Here is a 20,160-nt window from a genome sequence, read left to right as displayed (position 1 = left end):
GCAATGCTACTGGACCAATTACAATGGTTTCTATGTTTGTGAACATGAGGACAATGTACAAACCTCCCACACAGCATTACTTATGAAATGCCAGTGTGTTCAGAAGCAGGTTAACGGGATGTCAGTGTGTACAGAAGCAGGCTAACGGGAATTGATATGTACAGAAGCATACTAACAGGATGTCGGCATGTTCAGAAGCAGCCTAGGTTGATCGTGAAAGCACAGATTCTACAGTTAGAAGGTTTTTTATAAATTATATGTATTGTAATTTTTGTGGACGTCAGAATGAGATGTTCTGCACAGAGCTAAAGATAAGCCTACGTGTCATGCCATAATTGTACAAGGCCAGCAAAAGTCACGGATATTAATAACAAACAGAAAAGTTCAGTTCTTTAGCTGCATGAGTAAAGACTCTAGCATGGACCCTAATTAGTTCAAGAACGTACACTATTCTACAGAAGCAGCAATTATGGGCACATTGTGTAGGAAGACATGTGCTCCTGGTTGGTACGTTATCAATTTCTAATGGGAAATAAATTCAGGTATTGTAAAAGGTTACACAAATCCACTGCACTTCTACAGAAGCACAAAGGGGAATGAAATAGCCAGTGTGCATGTCCATCCATTCATGTCTCCAACAAAGAGAACTGTCCTACAACTGCACACCTGAGGAAGAGCTGGTTTCAGCAAGGGCTGGGAAACGCTGAAGTCGCAAGAGTCACAGTGGAGCCGCCATATATCTCCTAGGTAAGAGGATCTTGTTTGTTGAAATAGGAGCGGCGGGGCTGCGTCCCCAATACCCCGGCCGCTTGGCTAGCTTATGCCCGAAATAACAACACACAAACTGTATTCATTTAAGAACTGCTTGGCCCATGAACTCTAACCCTTACAGGCTAATTCTCGCACCTGGACTAGCCCATTTCTAATGATGTGTGTAAGCACCCCAAGGTGCGCTGACTGGGAAGATTCCAGCCTCCGTCCATTCTGGTGTCTCTGCTCCAGAGAGCAGAGCTGTTGTCTCTCCGGGAGCAGAGCAGAGTCTGACCTCACTTCCTCTTCCGCCCAGAATTCTATTCTGTTTATTCCTCCCACCAATGCTTTAACCTATGAGGGCCAAGCAGTTTCTTTATTGCTCAGCCAATGAAATCAACAGATTGATATATGACACTCCCACATCACTTGTTAAACCTAGGACAGCAGGTTTAAGGCCGTCAAGCCTAAGCAGTTATTCAAATCTTTTGCAGCCTGTCTGCGCGTGTCTCAATCATGTGACTTGTCTTCCAACCTATGGCCAAATCATCTGGCTTACAAAACCCCGAAGGAAAACACAGACATAATCAATTCAGCAGGGGTTCTATTAAATAACAGTAGCACACAAGGCTGTGATTATGGGGAAGCAAAGAAAGTCTGAGCATTAGCGACCTAACGCTTGCTTGCTCCTTGTTGGAGCCAGCCCTTCACCAGCTATGCAATAGGTACAATTACTGTTCCATTGATTACATTGCTATTCCACGTCCTCTGTGTCAGTGCACGGTTAAACTAGTCAAACCCTCCACGCGTGTAGGTTTCCCTACAACCACAGCACATGCCACCATTTCAATTATGGCACAAGAATTTCTGTTGTGTTTCTAACAAGTGTGCTCAGTACACTAACCTTGCGGTTGTCAGAGGCAGCGCTCCTTCAACTCAATTCTACTTCCTGAAGAATGTTTATTTGTAAATCCTTTACAGCATCAGTGTTTCCCCTTCAAGCTTCTCCTACATCAAAATGACCCAGATAACAAACAACACACGCTATCGAGCAATATCCATGTTACCTTCAACATTTATGCTTGATTCTCATTTTATTAAGCCCCTTTCAGCCTATTTGCTCTTTTTTTTCTCTGTGTTAGTCAGGGTTTTATTTTTTTTTTATTAAAAATTTTCACCTCCTCCCATTTCCCTCCCCCTCCCACCTCCCCCTCCCCCTCCATTCCAAAGAGCAGTCAGGGTTCCCTGCCCTGTGGGAAGTCCAAGTCCACCCCCCTCCATCCAGGTCTAGTAAGATGAGCATCCAAACAGACTAGGCTCCCACAAAGCCAGTATGTGCAGTAGAACCGAAACCCAGTGCCGTTGTCCTTGGCTTCTCAGTCAGCCTTCCTTGTCCGCCATGTTCAGAGAGTCTGGTTTGATCACGTGCTCCATCAGTCCCAGTCCAGCTGGCCTTGGTGAGCTCCCATTAGATCAGCCCCACTGTCTCAGTGGGTGGACGCACCCTCGCGGCCCTGACTTCCTTGCTCATGTTCTCCCTCTTTGGGCTCCTCATTTGGACCTTGGGAGCTCAGTCAGTGCTCCAATGTGGACTCTATATCCATCCATCACCAGATGAAGGTTCTATGGTGATATGCAAGATATTCATCAGTGTGGGTATAGGATAGGGCCAGTTCAAGTGCCCTCTCCTCAGCTGCCCAAGGAACAAGCTGGGGACATCTCCTTGGATACCTGGGAACCCCTCTAGAGTCAAGTCTCTTGCCAACCATGAAATGGCTCCCTTAATTAAGATATATACTTCCCTGCTCCATCCCAACCATCCCATTCCCCCAAGCTCTCCCCATCCTCCTCCTTTCACTTTTCTCTCCCCATCTTCCCTAACCCCCACCCTACCCCCACCCCCAAGCTCCCAATTTTTGCCTGGCAATCTTGTCTACTTCCAATATCCAAGAGGATAATTATATGTTTTTCTTTGGGTTCACCTTATTTAGCTTCTCTAGGACCACGAATTATAGGCTCAATATCCTTTATTTATGGCTATAATCGACTTATGAGTGAGTATATACCATATTCATCTCTTTGTCTAGGTTACCTCACTCAGGATAGTGTTTTCTATTTCCATCTATTTGCATGCAAAATTCAAGATGTCATTTTTTTTAACCGCTGAGTAGTACTCTAATGCGTATATATTTCACACTTTCTTTATTCATTCTTCCATTGAAACATCTAGGTTGTTTCCATGTTCTGGCTATTACAAATAATGCTGCTATGAACATAGTTGAACAAATGTTTTTGTAGTATGATAGGGCATCTCTTGGGCATATTTCCAAGAATGGTATTGCTGGATTCTGGCGTAGGTTGATCCTGAATTTCCTGAGAAACTGCCACACTGATTTCCAAAGTGGTTGCACAAGTTTGCATTCCCACCAGCAATGGATGAGTGTTCCCCTTACTCCGCATCCTCTCCAGCATGGGCTATTATTTGTGTTTTTGATTTTAGCCATTCTGACAGGTATAAGATGGTATCTCAAAGTTGTTTTGATTTGCATTTCCCTGATCGCTAAGGAGGTTGAGCATGACCTTAAGTGTCTTTTGGCCATTTGAACTTCTTCTGTTCAAAAAAAAAAAAAAAAAGCAAAGACCAACCATCAAGTGGCTGTTCTACCAGACAATTCTGTGTGGGAGGCACTAGAATTTGTGGTCTGTGAGGCAGCATCAATGACAATGATGGTCATGGTAAGGATTTTGTTTTTGTTTTTGTTTTTTTGAGCCTCAGTATTCTAACCATAATATAAGAAGGCTAAAATTGGATGGTTTTTCAATGCTCGGATAATCCCATCATGCTCTTGCCTTTCCTTTGGATTCTTTTCTTTTTCCTTTCAGATGTTCAGTGTTTTCTCATTCTACTCTCTCTCAAGCAAAAGAAGTTGTAGAAAAGCTGTGCCTTGGCCTTGCTTGTTGTAATAGGAGTGGCGGGGCTGCGTCTCCAGCACCCCAGACACCTGCTAGCTTATGTCTCGAAATAACAACACACAAACTGTATTCTTTTAAACACTGCTTGGCCCATTAGCTCTAGCCCTTACTGGCTAATTCTGATATTCCGATCAACCCATCTCTAATAAACTGTGTACCACCGGTCTTACCGGGAAAGATTCAGCATGTCTGACCTGGTGGCTTGCTTCATCATGTGCATCTCGGAGAGCAGAGCTATCGCGTCTGCCCAGGAGAGGGGAGCATGGCGTCTCTGAGCTCAATTCCTCTTCCTTCCAGCATTCTGTTCTGTTTACTCCTCACACCTATGTTTTAACCTATGAGGGCCACCCAAGCAGTTTCTTTATTTTTTAACCAATGATCTTCCTCCATCACTTGCTGGTGGCCGAGCATCGAAGGCTGTGACTGTCAGAAAGGAAGCTGGCCAGGTGAGGCAGGTAGACGGTGTGTGCCCCTCAGCTCCCTGCACCAGGTCGGAGCAGGGAAAACTCACCGCTTTTATAACCCTCTCTACTCGGTGATGGAGGAAGGTCATTGGCTAATAAAGAAACTGGCTTGGCCCATTTTATTGATTAGAACATAGGTGGGTGGAGTAAACAGAATAGAATTCTGGGAGGAAGAGGAAGTGAGGTCAGACCCAACAGCTCTGCTCTCTGGAGCAGAGACGCCATGCTCAGCTCTCCCAGAGAGACTTGACAGCTCTGCTCTCTGGAGCAGAGATGCCAGGCTCCGCTCTCCCAGGCAGCTCCGACCCAGGATGGACGTAGGCAAGAATCTTCCCGGTAAGCGCACCTTGGGGTGCTTACACACATTACTAGAAATGGGTTAATCCAGGTGCGAGAGTTAGCAGAGAAGAGGCTAGATAGAAATGGGCCAAGCGGTGTTTAAATGAATACAGTTTGTGTGTTGTTATTTCGGGCATGAGCTAGCAGGCAGCTGGGGTGCTGGGGACGCAGCCCCGCTGCTCCTATTTCAACAACTCAGTCCACTCGGAAAGAGTCAAAGCCATCGTTCTCCCCTTTCTACTTGTCCAGGGCGTTATGGGATTGTTGCCTGTGAACCTCGGACTCTTCAAGGTAATCCAGGTGCACAGGGCTGTCTTTGGTGTTGTTCAGGGCTGAGGAGACTGAAGAAGAAGAAAGAGGGTGAGGCCACGGTGTCAGAGGACCAGGTCTGAATACAGCTCATGTAAGTGCGGTGTGCAGGGGACACCAGGTTCTGTATTACAGACAGAAGAACTGATATTTAAAGTAACTTGTCAGGATCAGTCAGTCAAGCTGCACAGACACCAGGCTGTCCCTGCCTGCTGGTACTTGTTGGACCTCTACGCATGATGCCTTTACTTAATATTTCAGTTGGCCATGAAGCTTCCAAACAGTCATTCTCGGATTTTGTGGATAGGACCCACCAGTCAGATTCTTTCACATCTAGGACAAAGTAGTAGATGGTGGTGTCTCCCTGAGGATGGCAAGAAAGGACTGGGTCAGTAGGATGTGGGAATCCAGAGATTTCTTGTTTTGGTTTGTTTCTGTTGTTATTTTCAATGATAGGAATTTCTTCCTTTCCCTTTCCTTCCTTTCTCTCCCTTTACCTCCCCTTCATTCCCTTCCCCTCCGTCCTCCTCCCCTCCATTCTCTTCCCCTCAGTTCCTCTTCCCTCCATTCCCTTCTGCTCCATTCTCCTCCATTCCATTCCCCTCCCCTTTCCTTTTTCTTTCCCTTGTTCCTTCCCTTTCCTGTTTAAGAACAGATCCTAGGATGTGAAAATCCAGGCTGGCTTGGAATTGAGCGTCCTGCTTCACACCCCCAAGTGATGAGGTCACAGGCATGCATCACTATGCCCGGCAGCAATCACCTTTCTTAAATCAAATTTCTTGGCATACCCAAATTTCTGCAGATATTCTTTCTATTGTTTGGGTATCAGGGTAATTGTAGCCTCATAAAAAGAGTTTGGCAATGTTCCCTCGGTTTCTATTGTGTGGAATAATTTGAGGAATATTGGTATTAGTTCTTCTTTGAAAATCTTGTAGAATTCTGAACTGAAACCATCTGGTCCTGGGCTTTTTTGGTTGGGAGACTTTTGATGACTGTTTCTATTTCTTCAGCAGTTATAGGTCTGTGTAATCTGCTTATCTGGTCTTGATTTAATTTTGGTAAGTGATATTTATCCAGAAAGTTGTCCATTTCCTTTACATTTTTCAATTTGTGGAGTAAAGGTTTTCAAAATATGACCTGATGATCCTCTGTATTTCCTCTGTGTCTGTTGTTATGTCCCCCTTTTCATTTCTGATTTTGTTAATTTGGATATTCTCTGTGTGCCTTTTGGTTAGTTTGGGTAAATGTTTGTCTATTTTGTTGATTTTCTCAAAGAACCAACTCTTTGTCTCATTGATTCTTTGTATTGTTTTCTTTGTTTCTATTTGGTGGATTTCAGCTCTCAGTTTGATTATTTTCTGCTGTCTAGTTGTCTTAGGTGAGTTTGCTTCTTTTTGTTCTAAAGTTTTCAAATGTTCTGTTAATTTACTAGTGTGGGATTTGTCCAGCTTCTTTATGTAGGCGTTAGGTGCTATGAACTTGCCTCTTAACACTGCTTTCATTGTGTCCTATAAATTTGGGTGTATTGTGTGGTCATTTTCATTGAATTTTAGGAAGTCTTTAATTTCCCCCTTTACCCATTGATGATTCAGGTGAGCATTGTTTAATTTCAATGTGTTTGTGGGTTTTCTGAAATTAGTATTACTGTTGACTTCTAGTTTTAAAGCATGGTGATCTGATAAGGTACATTGGGTTATTCCAATTTCTTTTTGTATTTGTTGAGGTTTGTTTTGTTGAGTATGTGGTCAATTTTTGAGAAGGTTCTATGAGGTGCTGAGAAGAAGGTATATTCTTTTATGTTTGAATGGAATATTCTATGGATGTCTGTTAAGTCCACTTGAGACATAACAGCTGTTATTTATTTCTCTGTTCATTTATTTGTCTGATGAACTGTCCAGTGGTGAGAGAGGAGTGTTGAAGTCTCCCACTATTAGTGTGTGGGGTTTAATATATTATTTAAGCTTTAGAAGTGTTTCTTTGGTATATGAGGGTGTCCTTGTATTTGAGGCACAGATGTTCAGTATTGAAATTTCCTCTTGATGGATTTTTCCTGTGACTAATATAAAATGACCTTCTTTGTCTCTTTTGACTGATTTTAGCTTGAAGTCTATTTTGTTAGATATTAGAATAGCTACACCCACTTGTTTCTTAGGTCCATTTGATTGGTATATTTTCCCAAACCCTTTACTCTGAGATGATGTCTGTCTTTGAGTTTGAGATGTGTTTCTTGTATGCAGAAGACGGATGGATTTTGTTGTTGTATCCAATCTGTTAGCCTGTGCCTTTTTATAGGTGAGTTGAGTCCATTTACATTAAGGGATATTAATGACCAGTGTTTACTGTCTACTGTTAATTTAGTTTTTATCATTGGTGATGTTAATTTGTGCATTTTTTCTTCTTTGGGATTTGCTGTAATGAGATCATCAATTGTCTGTGTTTTTGTTGGTGTAGCAATCTTCCTTGGGTTGGAGTTTTCCTTCTAGTAATTTGTGTAGGGCTGGGTTTGTGGCTAGGTGTTGGTAAAATCTAGATTTGTCATGGACTATCTTGTTTTGTCTTTCTATGGTGATCGACAGTTTTGTTGGGTATAGTAAGTAGTCTGGGCTGGCATCTGTGGTCTCTTAATGTCTGCATAATGCTTGACCATGACCTTCTGACTTTCATTGTCTCCAATGAGAAGTCAGGTGTAATTCTAATAGGCCTTCCTTTAAATGTTACTTGACCTTCTTCCTTTGCAGCTCTTAATATTCTTTCTTTACTCTCTATGTTTAGTGTTTTGATTATTATGTGGTGAGAGGACATTTTTGGATCCAGTCTATTTGGTGTTCTATAAGCTTCTTGTATCTTCATAGGCATATCTTTCTTTAGTTAGGGAAAGTTTTCTTCTATGATTTTGTTAAATAGATTTTCTGTGCCTTTGAGTTGAACTTCTCCTTCTTCTGTACCTGTTATTCTAAGATTTGGTCTTTTCATGGTGTACATATTTCATGGATATTTTGTTTGATTTTGATTTAAAATTTTCTTTAACTGATGAGTCTATTTCCTCTCTTGTATCTTCAGCACTTGAGATTCTCTCTTCCATTTCTTGTGTTCTGCTGTTCAAGCTTGCATGTGTGGTTCCTGATCTTTTTCTCATGATTTCTGTTTCTATAATTCCTTCGGCTTGTGTTTTCTCTATTGTTTCTATTTCAATTTTCAAGTCCTGGATAGTTTCTTTTATATGTTTGATTTCTTTTTCTTCATTTTCTTTAAGTGATTTGCTGATATCTTCCAATTTTTTGTTTGTTTCCTCCATTTCTTTAAGGGAATTTCTCATTTTATTTTTAAGAATCAAACATTCTCTTGAGGTTATTTTTTAGATCATTTTCTTCTGGTTCATCCATATTTAGTTGTTCAGGTCTTTCTGTTGTAGGGTTTTTAGGTTTTACTGGTGTTGTGTTGCTCTTTGTGTTGCTCATGTGATCTTACCTTTTCTACTCATCTTTTCCTCTAATAGGTGTGGTTGGGGCTGTCTGAGATTCTGTTGAATAATCTTCTAGGTGCCAGTGAATCCAAAGCTCAGGTGGTTGTTCCTCATGGTACAGTCAGTGCCACAGTTCTAGTTACCGCGTTGGTTACTCAGTGTTCCTGAAGATCACTCAGCACTCCGGTGCTTTGCTCTGCTCCCTTAGAGTTTGCCGTCTCAGACCTTCTTTGGCCTAGGCTGCTGGCTTTGATCTGTTTCTGTAAATCCTGGTCTGGATTCCCTCCTGCAGAAGTCCATGGGTTGAAACTGGACCTGGAAAGGTTTCTGGTTCTGGTCTACTGCCTTGGAAATCCCAGGCTCAGGTGTGCCTGAACCCTCAGACCTGCAGGGGTTCCAGGTTCCGACCTATTGCCTTTGATGTCCCAGACCAATGCCCAGACCCACAAAGGTCCTGACTCAGGCCCACTCTCTCTGAAGTCTCAGACTCACGCCTGGTCCTGCTGAGATCGCTGGTTCCTGCCTATTCCCTCAGAGGACCCAGGTTCACTCACGCCCAGACTAGCAGAGGTCCTGGCTCAGGCCTAGTTCCTGGTAGGTCCTAGACTCTCACCCAGACCCACCAGGGTGTTGGCTTAGGTCTACTCCATTGAAGGTCTCAGATTCATGTTCCCAGCAGTCTCTGGCTCTGGCTCACTTGCTCAGCAGTTACTCCCCTGTACCTGTTCTGATGGAGATCGCTGACTCTGGATCTAATCACTGGCTCAATCAAGATCCATCATGTCCCAGGACTAGGTTTGCTCCTGGCTTCTGCTCCTGTGTCCTAGGTAGCTGGTTCAGTCCCACTCCGGTTCTGGTGAAGATCACGGACTCTGAGTCAGGTCGTTGGGTCAATCCTGGTCTACTAGTGTCCCAGGACTGGGTTTGCTCCCAGGACTGGATTTGTTCCTTGCTTCTGCTCCCAGTGGAGCCTGTTTTCTCAGACCCTCTCTGCCCTAGGTGTTGGTCTTATATTTTAAATTAATCCATTTATATTCATCTACATTTGCCTCATGGCTTTTTACCTTTCTTTCATTTTGTATGTCTGGTTGCTCCATGTCTCATAACTACCTCAGATGTTCTCTTATGTCCTTTAATCTACGTATTTGAATAAACAGCTTCAAATAGTGATTTCTAAATCCTCTCCTTAAGGATCAGGATGTTTCTTCTTTCTCCTTTATAAAGCTGTCACTAAATGGCCCTGTTGGCTTAAGTAGATGTATTGGAAATGCAAGCCTGGAGTTCAGAGTGACAGCAGCCACTGCCTTCTCTGGTCTGTATTTGTGGTCCTGTCCTCTGTTCCTGAACTGGCTTTCCCTCCTTAAACTTGTCTGGAGCTACATTGCATGTAGGCAATGTTTCCCGGAGTCATTTAGAAGGGAGACTCCACTGGCCTGTTCTTCACAATAGCTTCTAAGCATTGTGTGCCAAACTAAACGGCCCGATGGGTAAAGGGGCTTGTGCCATACCTGATGACCTGATTTTCATCTCCCCATGCAGCCCAGGGGGAACCTGAACTAGTGATCATCCTGAGTCAGCCTCCTGTGTACCAGGATTGCAGGTTTTTACCATTATAACTATACTTCCTTAAAACAATGATATTGCATGTGAGCCATGCATAGGACAGATGTATTTCAGAGGTTGAAGCTGTAATTATCCCCTGCCCTTTTTAATGGTAAAACCATTATTATTCATTTGGTTTTTTCATTCTCTTACTGCCCACCCCTAAAAAAACTAACCATTTTTTGAATTTCATGTTTATAACTGCTCTCTTAGTTAGAGTTTCTATTGTCCAAAGAGACACCATGATCACGGCAACTCTTACAAAGGAAAATATTTAATTGGGGCTGGCTTATAGTTAGGAGGTTTAGTCCATTATCATCATGGTAGCCACTCTGCTATCCAGTCAGCTGTGGAGTAAAAGTGAAAGTAAGATATACAGAAGTAAGAAAAGGAAAAAGTCCAGAGGCAGAAGGTAATTGGGATAATTTAAGTTAAGAAAAGCTGACAAGAAACAAGGCAAGTTATGGCCGGTTCCCGATACCTGAGCCCAATATCCAGGGCGCACATGGTAGGAAAGAACCGACTCCTGCAATGTGTCCTCTGTCTCCATATGCACAGATCCGTACTGCCCTGGGGAACAGGGAGGAATGTGAGGTGCCCACCACAGCCAACTGTACGGTTTCTTTCATCTACAGACCATATATGCAATAAGAAATGGATTCAATCACTTAAATTGTAGATAAACTTTAAAGTTTTATTTTTATTATGAGTATGGGTGTTTTGCATGCCTGCATATCTGTGTCTCAGGTCCCCTGGAACTAAAGATACAGTTGTAAGCTGTCACATGGGTACTCAGAATCAAGTCTGGTTCCTTTGGAAGAACAGACTATGCTCTTAAACACTCAGCTCTCCTGCCCTCTAGATAAACTTCCTCTACTTCTCTGGCTCATTGATCTTCTTTTCCTAGATTTCTCCTCTTCTTTATTCTTTCTGCTTGCCAACTCTACCTATCATTTCTTCTGCCTCACTATTGGCCATTCAACTCTTTATTAGACCAATCAGGTGTCTTAGACAGGCAAAGAATTATAGCTTCACAGAGTTAAAGAACTGAAACAAAGAATGGAACACATCTTTGTATCATCAAACAAATATTCCACAGCATAAGCAAATGTAACGCATCTTAAAATAATTTTCTACAACACTCCAGCCCTCATGGTGTTTATACTTCCCTCTTCCACAATGCTCCCTGAGTCCTGGAGTGCTAGAGATGTCCCTGTTAGTTTGTAGTTCTCAAGTTTTACTATAGTCTTAGAACTCTGGTGTGGTGTGAGTCCCTGCTTTAACTGTTGCGCACATCTCCAAGGGGCTTTTCTGATAGTTGTGCCAATCTCTAGCTATGAATGTAAGTATTTAGAAGATAATTTAATTGCCCATTTAGTGTTTGAGTTTTGTTCTAGTGTCTCTCTATATAGCACTGGCTGTCCTGGAACTCACTATGTAGACCAGGCTAGCCTCAAAATCATAGTAATCAACCTGCTTCTTCTTTCCAAGTGCTGGGATTAAAGGTATATGCTACCAGCTGACTAATTGTCCATTTAGCAAAACATCAGTACTAGATTCCACCTTAGGAATTTACCCCTAGTCATAGATTTTTGACCTTGTTTATAGTATAAGGCATGTATTCCCTCCCATGAAGCATGACTCAGATCCCATCAGGAAGCAGTTGGTTACCCCTAAAATATACATGACACTATTGTACCCATGAGTGTATTTTGGCTGGCAAGTCAATGGTCCATATCTCTGTTAGATGGTTAATGACTTCTCTTCCTAATATCTTGCATAGCATTTATGAGCATCATGAACACTGGCCACCAGGGAGGAAGCATCCAGCCTACCTCTAACTTAATTTCTCTGTGTTCTGATAGAAAGTGTGCTCTCTTCAACAGTCGGTCTTATTATATACACAGCAGCTTGGTGAGAAAAAAGGTTCATTTTAGCTTACAGATTATAGTCTGTCATTGAGAGAAACCAGGACAAGAAATCAAGGCAAGAACCTGGGGGGGGGGGGGAACTGAACCAGAGACAATGCAGGGATGTTCTATACTGGCTTGCGTTCCATGGCTTGCCAGTCTGTTTTGTTATATAACCTAGGACCACCAGCTCAGGAATGGGCCCACCCGGAGGGGCCTGGTCCCTCCCACATCAATCATGAATCAAGACAATGCCCACAGACATGGTCACAGGCCATTCTGATGGAACACACTTAAGAATTCCTTTTCGAATCACCACCTCAGCATTTTCCTCTCTCTCTCTCTCTCTCTCTCTCTCTCTCTCTCTCTCTCTCTCTCTCTCTCTCTCTTTTTCTTTTTTTCTTTCTGAGTCAAAGTTTCTCTGTCTCTCAATCCTGGCTGTCCTGAAACTTGCCTTGCAGACCAGGCTGGCCTTGAACTCACAGAGATTATCTTGCCTCTGTCTCCCAAGTACCACCACATCATCTCCCCTCTATTTCTTTGGGATACACATTTTACTCTTCTCCTATTTTAGTTTTCTTCTTACACCGCCACCACCTCTACCTCATGGTTGCTTCCTTGACTCCTGGCCTCTATAATATTCACTCCAATTTAAACACAGAAGTTTAAACTTTGAATCTAAAACTCACATATGAGAAAAGTCCTACAGCATGTCTTTCCAAGCCTTGGATACTGTACTTGGTACAGTATTGTCTAGTTTCATATTTTTCTACAAATTTGCAAATTTCTTTTCTTTTTTTTAGTGCTAAATAGAATTCCATTGTGTAATTAGGCCATATTTTCATCATCCATTCATCTGTTGGATGACATCAAGGCTGGTTCCATTTCCTAGGTATTGTCAACAGGGCAGCTATGAACATGGTTGGTTATACAGATCTCTATCTAGGATACAGGGTCCTTTGACTGTATGCCGGGAGTGGTAGATAGAACTGGGTCATAGGGTATGTGAAGGATTAAAAGAAATGGCTCCCGAAGAAATTGTCGCAATTAGGAGGTTCTTTTTTGCTGTAGGTGTGACCTTGTGTGTGTCACTGGGGAGGCTGGCTTTGAAGTCCCATGTATGCACAAGCCATGTCCAATGATACAGTTTGCTTCCTGTTGCCTGTGCAAAGCATTGAACTGTTGGGTATCTCTCCAACATCATGTCTGCCTGCATGCCACCATGTTCACCCTGTTTGATGTGTGACTTCTCATCCTGAAGGCCACTTCTTCACTTGAGTGTTTCCTTTGTTTACAGAAGCTGAAGCCCCCTTTGTCCCATTTGCCTTCCTTGCTGAACACCATGGGTCCTACTCAGAGAGCCCTTCCACGTGACTGTGTCTTGTTGTGTATGCCCTTCTTTTTCTTCTTGAAGTTTCAGGTATTACACTGAGATCTTTGAGGCATCTGGAGCTGATTTTTGTGTAGAGTGAGAGATAAGAATATCATTTTCGTTTTTTTGGTGTGGAAATTCCATTTCTCCACACAATTTTGTTGAAGACAATATCTTTTCTCCAGTGTGTAACGTTGGCATCTTTAAAAATAAAAATCAAATGACTGTATGTAGGCAAAGGCTGCTCATTTGTTCCCAGCTGCCCAGACACGAAATAATCACACAGAAATAATATTAATTATAATAATACTGTTTGGCCAGTAACTTAGGAATATATCTAGATAGTTCTTATATATTGAATTAACCCATTTCTATTATTCTGTGTATTACCATGAGGCTCGTGGTTTACTGGCACGGTTTCTGGGTACTTCTGTTCCCTTTGGCAGCTACATGGCATCTATCTGACTCTGCCTTCTTTTCTCCTTTATCTCTGCTAAGAATTCCTGCCTTGCTCTATTCTTCACTGAAATAGCCCAAATCAGGTTCCTTATTAACCAATGGTAACAAAATATATTTATAGCATACAGAGGGGAATCCCACATCACCTCCCCTTGTCTGCCTAAATAAAAAGGAATATTTTAACTTTAACATAGTAAAATTACATATGCAAAACAGTTACCAAGCAAGAATTATTGCTTCAAGTTTATCTCCATTTCGTATGATCCTGGCCCTGGGTTTGTCATATGTGGCCTTTATTACATTGAGATATATTCTTTCCAGAGCTGTTTTTGTTTGTTTGATTTTTGAGACAGGATCTCACTATGTAGCTCTGGATGGCCTGGAACTTGCTTTGCAGACTTCCAGGATGGCTTTAACTCAGAGAGATGCCCCTGAGTGCTAGATTAAAGGCATGTACTACCATGTCTGTCTCTCTACAGGGCTTTTGTTTTAAGGGATATTGGCTATTGCTGTGCTGGGCTCAGGTTGAAGCACCAGATGGAGCTGGGGTGAGGGCTTTATCTGTGGAAGGAACATGTATTTCAGGTAGGTCCTGCAATGGTGGGGTTCATGTGAAAGAGGAAAGTGGAGTGCTCTATTTGTGAAGAGAGTGATTTCTTCAAGTAGGTCCTCAGATGGCAGGTAGGGTTTCTAGGGTAGCCCCGACTGTCCTAGAATTCTGTATATCAGGCTAGCCTTGAACTCAGAGATCCACCTGCCTCTCTTTCCCAGTTTCTGGGATTATGGGAAAGTCGCACAACTGGGCTTAGGTTTTTTTTTTCTTTGGGTGAAGGAGTGTCAAGACTATGTTCCTCTACATATCCCAGGCTGATTTACACTATATAACCCAGGCTGACCTCAAATTTTCAGCAATTCTCTTTCCCAGTCTCCCCAGTGCTGCTGGTATTACAAGTATATGCCATCATGGTCACTGGACATTTTATGATTATGAGAAGCTAGTATATATCAAATTGACATAGATTATCTTCTATCTGGGTAACACCAGATTTAAAAATATTACTGAGCATGTCTAAATCATTCCTAGCATGGGCTTGGTAAGCAGGAGTAGGGTGAAGAACAAAGAGCAAAGCTTTGGATACTGGCAGAATGGGACCCTTTAACCCTTCACTTGGCACGCATGGCGTCTCAGTAAGAAGGAGGTCCATCTAAGGATTGCTGTCTAATTTAGGGGGAATTCCAGAGTGGGGTTGTAAGCTTCTGTGGCCAGACTTAAGCTTTGGTGACGGCTTCAGTTTGCTACAGTACAGGTGTGGCTTAAAGGAGACCACTGTGAACTCATCACGTAAGTATTTTATTTCACCCAGAGGCAGAGTGATGAAGGGATATTCTTCCATGTTACATGTATCCCATGATTCTTCTGTTCTGTCCACTTGAGGTCATGCTGGGGCTATTGTGCCAAGTGTGAAGATTCTGCCTCTCTCCCAGGCGTTGACTCTGCCCCTGAGCGTCTACCCTTGTACTCGCAGGCGTTTGCAGGCCTCTGTAAGTATATCAAAACTCTGTTAATTTTATGTCCATTATCAATATTTGCAAAATGATCAGGTGCTTGACAAGGTGAGAATGTTTCCTGGAGTCACTGGTTCTTTATTTTAAAATGTAGACAATATTGAAATGAAAGACACACTCAGAGCTCAAAGCTTCCAATAAACACCAGCAGCAGCAATGAGTGCATTCACAGCATGGCGTGGTTGTCAAAAGCCACATCTTTACTTTCCCTTCCTGCTCTTAACTTTATTCCTGTCTGTAGATATTTTGCTTTTCTAAATCCAATGTTTATGGCAACTCTGCAGTATGGGAATCTCTTGATGCCATTTGTTCCGTGGTGTGGGAATCCCTTCCTGTCTTTCACATTCTGGGGATTCTTTCTTTTAAAGATTTATTTATAATGTATATGAGTGCTGTTTCTGCATGTATGACTTATGTCAGAGGAGGGCACCAGATCTCCTTACCACCATGAGTCACTATATGGTTGCTAGTAATTGAGCTCAGGACCTCTGGAAGAGCAGCCATTGAGTGCTGGTAACTGCTGAGCCATCTCTTCAGTCCCATTAATCCTTATAGTATTTTAAAACTTTTCATTTTTATATATGTTTTGGTTGTTTATTGTCAGTAATATTTTTACCAAGCTAAATTTTTCTTTGACAATTTGACATATATACATATATTCATTTATGTATACATATATATTTATATGTGCACAAACATATGTTGTTCTTTGACAGTTTCATGTATATATATATTTTTTTCTGGTTATGTTTTTTCTTTGGTTTTTCAAGGCAGCAGTTCTTTGTGTAGCTTTTAGAGCCTATCCTGGAACTTTCTCTGCAGACCAGGCTGGCTTCCAACTCACAGAGAAATGCCTGCCTCTGCCTCCCTAGTGCTGGCATTAATGTATGTGCCCCGACCACCTGGCGAGTTCTGATTGTTCTTATTCCCTCTGTTTTCTCCCTCCCATACCTGTTAGTGCCCCCCTCCTTCCTACAGGTCCATTTATCTCGTTTATTTGTTTAGTGACCACTAGAGTGTCTTAGTGTTCATTGGTATATAATTGTCCAATGTGCCTGGTGGACTCACCAATGGGTACAAAATGATGTAGTTTTGCAGTCAGAAAAGGAAACTGCAACATTGGGCTGAGCTAGGGGAGGGCTAGGGGTGGTCCTGCCCTGTGTCTGTGTAGAGGATGTAGAGCTGTCTTCAGAAGCGCCTGCCAAAGGCTCTGCTCTTTCCTCAGTGTGCTTCCCACTGTTTCTGTTATGATTTTTGTGTTTACTATGGCCATGACCATGCTTATGAATACATTCTGCTCTATGTTCATGGTCAAAACTGTCTTCGCTTTGGGGTTTAAGATAATCCAAATTAAGCTGATGTCCATGGCCAAGGCCATGTTGCTTCTGATATCCATGGCCAAGGCCATGGTGCTTCTGATGTCCATGGCCAAGGCCATGTGTCTTTGGGGACCGATGGCCTTGGTCATGTCCATGCTTATGACCATGGTCAATCTTATGCTTTTTCTGTTTCTCATGCCCCTCAGCGGGTCTTCGCTCATGTTCTGCATCCTGCTCTTCTTGCACTATGGCAGTATAGGGTGGACTTACAGTTGTTCCTTCTTTTGCTTCTTGGACTTGGACTGACCGGAAAGGTGAAAAGCCTGGAGGTCTCCTCATCATCTAGAGAGGAATATTAAGAGGAGCATTGTTAGAATCAGGTTATCAATGAGGGAAGCAGAGATTAAGATCCTGGTGATGCCATTTTGGCTTACAAGTGAGTGATTCTTGCCAGATTTTAAATACAATATTAATTTTCTAGAAAGAATGAATTAACAAAATATCTTCTCTTTTAATTGTTCTTAAGATTTATGGACTTTATGGTACTGGAGACTGAACCCCAGACCTTATGCCTGTTGGCCTCAACCACTGATACATCCCCAATCTTGCCTGCCTATTGTTCTTAATTATACTCCAAGACTAAGAGTTTTTCTTCATTTGGAAAAACTGGATGGTTGAACTATGTAATAGCACACTGTTTGTTAACTGATTTAATTTCTTTCTTTCTTGTTTTTTGTTTTGTTTTGTGTTTTTGAGACAGATTTTTCTCTGTTGCTTTGGAGTCTTTTTTGGCCCTCGCTCTGTAAACCAGGCTGGCTTCAAACTCACAGAGATCTGCCTGTCCCTGATTCCCAAATGCTGTGATTAAAGGCATGTGCCACCACAGCCCGGCCTGATATCATTTCTGCAACAGTTATTACTGGTTTTATCTATAAAGGCCTGAACAGCGTCACAGTTTCACTTTTTCGGCTGAACCACCCTGGAGCTTACTCGCAAGCTTGATCACAGGGTTTGTTACAATGATTTACAGACAGTATACAAACGACAAGGACCTAAACTAGAGAGAGTGAGGTGGCAACTTGCACGAAAGCATGGCTTCGTGAATATGATCCACCTCCATTTTCACCACCTGTGAGAGGAGACAGAAGAAGCCAGTGTTCAAGTCAGATCTTCTAGCCGGGAGGATCAGGATGGAAATGGTAAGCTCTGATCAGACCTTCACTCGATGCTGTACAAACTACCTTCACTTTTCTGTAAAAGAAAAATAGCAGCACTGCCTCCCAGGGCCCTAAGGACTGTTGAGAATATGTGAGACATTTGCTTTGCAGAGCCTGGACAAGGGATATAGTGATGTAATTCACTCTGGAGCCTCACAGCTTTTCAAATCTTTTTCTTTGTTCTGCTTTTGTTGTTGTTGTTGTTGTTGTTGTTTTTAGAGGCAGGGTTTCTCTGTGTAACAGCTCTAGCTGTCCTGGAACTCACTTTGGAGACCAGACTGGCTTCAAATTCACAGATATGTCTGCCTCTGCCTCTTGAGTGCTGGGATTAAAGGCATGAGCCACCATGGCCTGGCTGGCATTTCAAATCTTAGTGTCCCATCTTTGACAACTCACAAAGCACTATTCGCATGGGCACTCTGTAAAGACTTGAAAGGATGATGTAGAGTCACCCTTACAGACATGAACCATGTGTGTGAGCCCCTTGAAGACCTATTAAAACACAGGGTAGATCAGCATAGAAATGTATAACTTCTTACTATTTTAAAAGAGATACCCCTCCCCCCAGTTTATTTTCAGTAATGATTCATTTTGAATACCCAGATATGACTTTTTGGAATCATAGGCAGAATTGACCCCAAGCAGACCGTAATTTAGCTCCTACCACTTGTATATCTTGGCACTTGACAGTCGGTTCCACTTTGTTCTCCCAAGGTCTCATGTATATGTCAGCACTACAGCTGAGACCATTCTGATGGGGAAAGCAGAAGCCAAGAGGAAAATCGTTAGTCATAAGGCCCATGAGCAATGAATTTTAAAGCATCACCCAGGCCCCCTGCTACTCACACCAGAGGACTTGACCTCACAATCTGGTCCCAGTTCCATGTTATTCGCCTTTGAACAGTTGGTTTCTCTGGCTATGAAGTCTATAAAATACCTCATTCCAGCTACCACCTGTAACGTTAATTAGAACAATGTTGATGGAAGTTTCTATCCCACCCAGTCCCCCAGCAATTCAGTCCCAATGAAATACACAAGGGTCTATATTAATCATAAACTGATTGTCCTATTAGCTCAGGTTTCTTGTTGCTTAATTCTTATATTAACCCATAATTCTTGTCTGTGTTAGCCACGTCTGGATGACGACTAGAGACTGAGCTTTCCTCTTCTCAAATTTCTCCTGTTCTCTTTGCCCCGCCTCTACTTCCTTCCTGATCATTCTGCCTATACTTCCTTCCTGCCTGGCTACTGGCCAATCAGCATTTTATTAATCATAGGTACAAGAAAGATATCTTTACAGGGTAAACCAAGATAAGTTTTTAATAAGGATTAATTTAACAAATTATACTATTTTACTGTGATGAGTTAAAAGTTAGAACCTTGACATTTTGATTATGTACTGACCATTTTAATAGTCATACTCCCCAAGCTACCAATCTCTGATACAGACTTTAGGGTTGTATGCATATCTAGGATTTCTAGATATTAATTGGGTAGAGTCCTTTACTATGGAATTAAAGGCATGCACCACCACCACTTGGCTGTCTGGGTGTTCTTGCATGTACATCTTGGCAACACACTGGTGCAGTAGTGTCCTCATAGCTCAGAAGAACATCTGGAGTTACAAGGGTTGAGGGCCACCATGTTGGTTATGAGAATTGAGCTTCAGTCCTACATAAGAGCAGCCAGTATTCTAAACCACTGAGCCGTCTCAGCAGCCCTTCCAGTTAAGAATTTAGTAACAATTTTTAAATTGCTTTTATTGAACTAAACATTTTCTCTGCTCCCCTTATTTCCTCCCCTTTCCCTTTCTACCCTGTCCTGTGATCCCCACGTTCTTAATTTACTTGGGAGATCTTGTCTTTTTCTCCTCCTGTGTAGATCCATGTTTGTCCCTCTTAGGGTCCTCCTCATTGTCTTTGGTAACAGTTTTAAACACTACACAATCTTATCTATAAACAGTAGCTCAGTTTTGTGATCCAATTATATACTATAGGATTGAACCATATATGTGCATGTTTGGAGTATAACACAGCTATTGCAAAGAATTCATCTGTACATATTGACCTGGAAAGACAGTCTTTCCAAAAAAAAAAAAAAAAGGAGAATTACAAACATATACAACAATCCCATTTTGTAAAAAAATCTGAAACCTTTTATAGTTTTTTATGCTTTTATGTTTTTATCTTTGTTGTACTGGGCATGGGTGCTATGAGTTAAATTCTCAACATTTTAAATTTTTATTGCTTTATTTGAGACAAAATCTCATTATGTAACTCAGAGTGGTCTGTAGCTAGTGTTTGTCAAAATCACAAACCTCCTGCCTCAACCTTCCAACTACTAGAATTACAGGTGTGAGTTGTTGCCATCCTGGCTTCCTGGTGGTGACAGCTCAATTTAATTCAGAGCTTCTGGGG

At 42.1% G+C, this 20,160-nt stretch overlaps 1 protein-coding gene across 9 annotated transcripts in view; it reads right to left on the bottom strand.

Moving 5' to 3' along the window:
* The window catches only part of LOC126504268 (T-kininogen 2-like), a 72,746-nt gene that overhangs the window by 31,893 nt on the left and 20,693 nt on the right, over window positions 1-20,160 (bottom strand). For 2 of the 9 annotated variants that reach the window (XM_050146504.1, XM_050146512.1), the window contains 4 exons: window positions 18,590-18,697; window positions 18,408-18,494; window positions 16,797-16,868; window positions 14,977-15,181 (listed from right to left, as the gene is read on the bottom strand). The exons of 6 other annotated variants lie outside the window; for them this stretch is intronic. In XM_050146504.1, coding sequence (XP_050002461.1) covers window positions 15,089-15,181; window positions 16,797-16,868; window positions 18,408-18,494; window positions 18,590-18,697 — 360 coding nt within the window. In that variant the 3' untranslated portion in view covers window positions 14,977-15,088. Of the gene's footprint in view, window positions 1-14,976; window positions 15,182-16,796; window positions 16,869-18,407; window positions 18,495-18,589; window positions 18,698-20,160 lie in introns of those variants that run through there. One more of the 9 variants, XM_050146507.1, reaches the window with a different exon arrangement.

The sequence above is a fragment of the Alexandromys fortis genome, unplaced genomic scaffold, assembly GCF_014885135.2.
Source record: "Alexandromys fortis isolate MF-2015 unplaced genomic scaffold, M_Fortis_MF-2015_v1.1 scaffold_56, whole genome shotgun sequence".
NCBI lineage: Eukaryota > Metazoa > Chordata > Mammalia > Rodentia > Cricetidae > Alexandromys > Alexandromys fortis.
This window is presented reverse-complemented; position numbering and strand designations above follow the sequence as displayed.